This window comes from Prorops nasuta, unplaced genomic scaffold (genome assembly GCF_024137725.1).
Source record: "Prorops nasuta isolate Cenicafe-Biocafe unplaced genomic scaffold, Cenicafe_Pnas_1.2 PNAS00020, whole genome shotgun sequence".
In the NCBI taxonomy this organism is placed as follows: Eukaryota; Metazoa; Arthropoda; class Insecta; order Hymenoptera; family Bethylidae; genus Prorops; species Prorops nasuta.
In genome coordinates, this window is record NW_027116817.1 from 1,796,975 (window position 1) to 1,801,994 (window position 5,020).

The 5,020-nt window shown below is 44.1% G+C and overlaps 1 protein-coding gene across 1 annotated transcript; it reads left to right on the forward strand.

Moving 5' to 3' along the window:
* The first annotated feature begins 2,305 nt into the window (after positions 1 to 2,305).
* LOC136780805 (uncharacterized) lies at positions 2,306 to 3,286 on the forward strand. Its single transcript, XM_066739350.1, has one exon. The coding sequence runs from the start codon at positions 2,306 to 2,308 to the stop codon at positions 3,284 to 3,286; it is 981 nt and encodes a 326-aa protein (XP_066595447.1).
* Positions 3,287 to 5,020: the final 1,734 nt, after the last annotated feature.

A 5,020-nucleotide genomic window follows, 5' to 3' on the forward strand; every position in this document is an offset into this window, starting at 1 on the left:
ATGGTGGTCTGTATATTTGTCCAAATTGTAAAATATCCTCAATAGATCCTTATTTATTCCCAAGTATAATATAATATATACTCACTTTCTTCTTCAAAGTCATCTATCTCCATATTTTTTAAAGTGATAAAATACAGAGAAAAAAATCAACAACTACTTTTAAGTACTCCTTGGCATTTTTGACTAAACTGAAAAGTGGACAAAAGTGACATTTACATCCTAGGCTGTATAAGACCAGCTAGACTATGGCTCATGAGCTAAGACAATAGACACAATTCACTAAAGCCGATTAGTCTAGTTACTTTAGTGGTTTAAGGCACTTGAGTTGCTCACTGACGCAAGATCAATCCGACTAACAATCGGATTCATTATCGGAAACACCCCCTAATCTCCGCGCAGAGGGTCATGGCGCTGAGGGTTTCCCGCGCGTGTCGTACGGCTTCGTCCTGTGCGCTATTAGTAATCTCGGGCACACCACCGGCCCATCTTTTAGCTTTGGAGCGCAGGGAGGTGTACGATGCGTCGCGTGCGGGTGGCTCCTCGGCTGGCGTGGCCGAAGCGCGGAGATTGGCGAGGGCTAATTTAGTAGAGAGATGGCAGGCAGCATGGGACTCGGATGGTCGGGGTAGGTGGACCCACCGCCTCATCCCGGACATCCGGTCCTGGGTGGCTGCTAATTGTAGAAGCTTGAACTACCATGTTTCCCAGATGCTCCTGGGGCATGGTAGTTTCATGAGTCATCGCGCGAGGGTAGGCCGCAGGGCGACTCCCGACTGCTGGTGCTCCCCGAATCCGGTCGCGGATACGGCGGAGCACACGCTGTTGTGGTGTCCCCTGTGGGAATGCGAAAGAGCAGAACTCTGTGATGCTTTAGGTGTGCCCTCGTTGGAGGTGGAGACCCTTGTGTCCCATGTTACGAGTACGCCGAGAGCTTGGAATGCATTTTCCAGCTTCTCGGTTAGGGTCCTCACCTCCAAGGACAGTAGAGTCCGAGCTGAGGAGTCTGCTGCTCTCTCCTCTGGGGTGGGGTAGAGTCTGGGGTTTTTCTTTGTCTGGGGATGACCGCATACGGTCGTAGAGTAGAGCGTATACCCTCCTACCTGATGTTATAAGCTATGCTTGGTACCGGGTAGGGGGGCAGGTAGGGGGTTTTGGTGGGTTAGAATCCCACATAACCTCTGGCCAAAACATCGGCCGCCAGAGGTACTTAACAAGCCGTAAGGCTTTAAAAAGTTTCCCCCTACCTCGCAAAGCGTCGGAAAAAAAAAAAAAAAAAAAAAAAAAAAATATTCTTTGTAAGTACTGAGTGCACCGCTTCATAGTAGACAGAATGTGTTGTTTAAAATAACTTTTTTAATATAAAATTGGGACTTTTATATAAAAAATGTCCTAATTTTTTTCAACTAGACCTCTTAATACTTTCATATATTTGATTATTTTATTCTTGTTCTTTCTATTCAGGACACTATATTGTTTCATCAAGCATCAAATTCTTTTTTGCAATGCCCATTTATTTGAAAATATGAAAAAGAGAGCAAATTATCATGCAATAATGATATACATTCAGAAGGAGCACTAAAAGGATAATATCTGTCTACCTACCTAAAAAATTAATACAGAATTTAATTTTATAGGCTTATATATCGTTCCTTTAAGTTGAAGAATTATTTTATGTGATCCTTAACTAGAGTACCTATAAAATTGATAAATCTTTTAACAAAGAAATTTGCCCTAAATCTTACATTTTATATAATAATAGATATATAAACTGTAAAATAAAATAACTTATCTGATCCATTTTTGTTTATCTATAATTGTTGTGATTTGCAATTAATCATTTTACTCCAAAAATTCATGTTCACTCTCATAACCCACTTCATTTACACATATTACTAACACATACTTAAAACAATATGGCACCTTCAGCTTCTAGTTTCCAATCTATGAATTTTTCGTGATATCATGTTTGTTGCCAACCTCTTAGCACAAAAATTACTAGACCGTTCTGCAAATTGTCGCCGTACCGACCGGCGGGGTATAAAAGGGGACCTCCCTGACCGACTTGCTCTCTTCCGTTAAGAATAAAGTGGCTTGCATTGAACTGCCCAGTGCGAAAAAGGGCTGTATTTTAAGTGCTGTAAATTGCAATAAAATCCCAGAGTAAACTCTAGATATAACGTGTAATTTATTTCCTTTTAATTGTGGAACACAAACGTGCGGCCACAAATTGGTGACCCCGACGTGATCTGGAGAACTCTGCAAGGAAATTGTCGTTGGAGTGATCCATTTGCCTCGTGGGACTGGGATGCCGAAGGTACCACGAACTCCACCACCTACGGAGTCAACGGACAACCTAATAATAATGCCTGAGATTGGTCCAGCAAATCAAATGCAACCTCAGCTCTTAGAGATGGGAGAGGAAAGAAGCGAAAGCCTCTTGGACACGGACTCGCCCGCGTTCAATCCAATGGAGCAGCTCTACTCCGTGGGCAAGCACGTGCTCACACCGTTCATGAATGATGCGCCAGACCTGTGGTTCATGATGGTTGAAGCTGAATTCAATGCGGCTAGAATCACCAAGGACGAGACAAAATATTCTGCCATTCTCCGAGCCTTGGACAGAGACACTCTCAGATTGCTGACTGATGTTCTTCGAAGACCGCCGCAGACGGGGAAGTACCTAAATCTGAAAGAAGCAATCATACATCGTTTGACGGAATCGCGCACTAAGCAAGTGGATAAACTGCTGAAAAACCTCGTGCTTGGGGACAAGAAACCCTCGCAATTACTACGCGAGATGCGTGATTTGGCGAAGTCGGAGATAAGTGACGAGATTTTACATCAACTCTGGCTGGAACGTTTGCCAGCGCACATGCGTCCACATTTGCTCACATCGAGCAAATTGGACATAGAAGCAATGGCTGAAATGGCTGATCGTATCATAGATACTTTCCAGTCGTCGTATGTCATGGCTGCGTCGACCATTACGCGAGCAAATTCAAGCAGCAATCTAGAGAAAAAAATAGATGACTTGCAAGCGCTAATCATTACGTGCATGCAGGAAATAAAAGATGTGAAGGCTGCACATAAAGCGTTAGAAACGCAGCTTGCTCAAGGGCCAAGCGGTTACCGGGAACATACAGCTCCAAGATACAGTAGGCCGAGATCAAAGACGCCAACAAGGTCACGGCTTTGTTATTACCATCAGATGTTTGGAGAGAAGTCGAACAAGTGTGCAGAGCCGTGTCTACTTCATGCGACCTTCAAGAAACCTGCGGGAAACTAGCACAGCCATCGTTGATCGGAGTCCGCAACTGTGGCGAGGTCAATCAGGTCTCACAGTAACCCCGATTGTTTATACATGATAAGCAGACAAATATAAAGTATCTGATCGATTCCGGATCAGCCGTCTCAATAATCCCGGCAAATAAATGCCAAATTGGAAGTAAAAAGGACGATTTAGTTCTTTATGCAGCAAACACCTCGGTAATTCCAACCTTTGGCAGAAGGACCTTGAAGCTGGATTTGCATCTGCGAAGAGAATTCACTTGGACATTCATCATTGCAGAGGTACCGACAGCCATTATAGGAGCGGACTTTATAACTCACTACAATGTGATTATTGATCTGAAAAATAAAAGGTTGATTGACGGAACAACTAAGTTAACCTCCAGAGGGGAGATCCTTAAGACAAGCCACCACAGCGTGTCAACGGTTCACTCAGATTCTCCGTACTTAGACCTCTTAAAAAAATACATCGGGATAACCCGGATTTCTCCTGAGGTGCAAATCAGGGAAACAAATTTCGCTCATCGTATCATAACCAACTGTCAGCCTGTTTCACAGAAGTTCAGAAGGCTATTTGGTGAAAAGGCAATGGCAGCGCGAAGGGAGATTCAGCAGCTGCTTGACATGGGGGCAATTCGTCCATCTAGTAGTCCATGGGCAAGCCCCATACACTTGGTGAAGAAGAAGGATGACAGCTATCGAATGTGTGGTGACTACAGGGGTTTGAATGCAGCCACAGTCCACGATAGCTATCCGCCACCACTAATCCATGATGTGTTCCCAATGCTGCAAGGGAAGACCATATTCTCGACCATTGACCTGGAAAGAGCATATCATCAGATACCAATGCATGAGGAAGACATAGAAAAAACGGCAATTACAACCCCTTGGGGACTATACGAGTACCTGGTGATGCCGTTTGGTTTAAAAAACGCGACTCAAACCTTTCAGAGGTACATCAACCATATATTCAGAGACCTGGATTTCGTATTTATATATGTTGATGATATCCTGGTAATGTCCGACACCGAGCGGCAACATCGAGATAATCTGGAAAAAGTTTTTGAACGGCTTCAGCAGAACAATCTATCAATTAACCTGCAGAAGTGTCACTTTGGCAAAAGCGAAGTTGACTTCCTGGGATACAACATTAGCAAGAGCGGGTACACACCATCTATTGAACGTGTTAAGAAGATCATGGACTTTCCAAAGCCTACAACAGTCATGGAACTGAGAAGGTTTTTGGGTATGTTAAATTACTACCGTAAAACGATTCCACTAACTGCACAGCTGCAGGGACCCATGACAAAGTACCTGGTCAAATCCAAAAAGAATGACAAGACGCCAATTACCTGGGACCCTGAGGCAGAGCAGGCATTCGAGGATTCCAAGGCGAGCCTCTCGAACTTAACCTTGCTTCATTACCCATCAGCAACAGCAGAAGTCTGTCTCACCGTTGATGCCTCTATGACAGCGATTGGAGCATCCTTGGAACAGCAGGAGGATGGAGCATGGAACCCTATAGGATTCTTCTCCAGGAAGCTCAGTGACACGGAACAGAGGTACTCTACATATGACAGGGAGCTTCTGGCAGTGTTTGCAGCAATCAAGTATTTTGAACACATGCTAGAAGGCAGACCATTTAAAATTAAGAGTGATCATAAACCACTGACACATGCATTCAGCAAAAAGCCTCACCAGGTATCCGACAGGCAGTTGAGACAATTGGAGT

Coding starts and splice junctions, on each gene's coding strand:
- LOC136780805 (XM_066739350.1), top strand. CDS start 2,306: ATGCCGAAGGTACCACGAACTCCACCACCTACGGAGTCAACGGACAAC.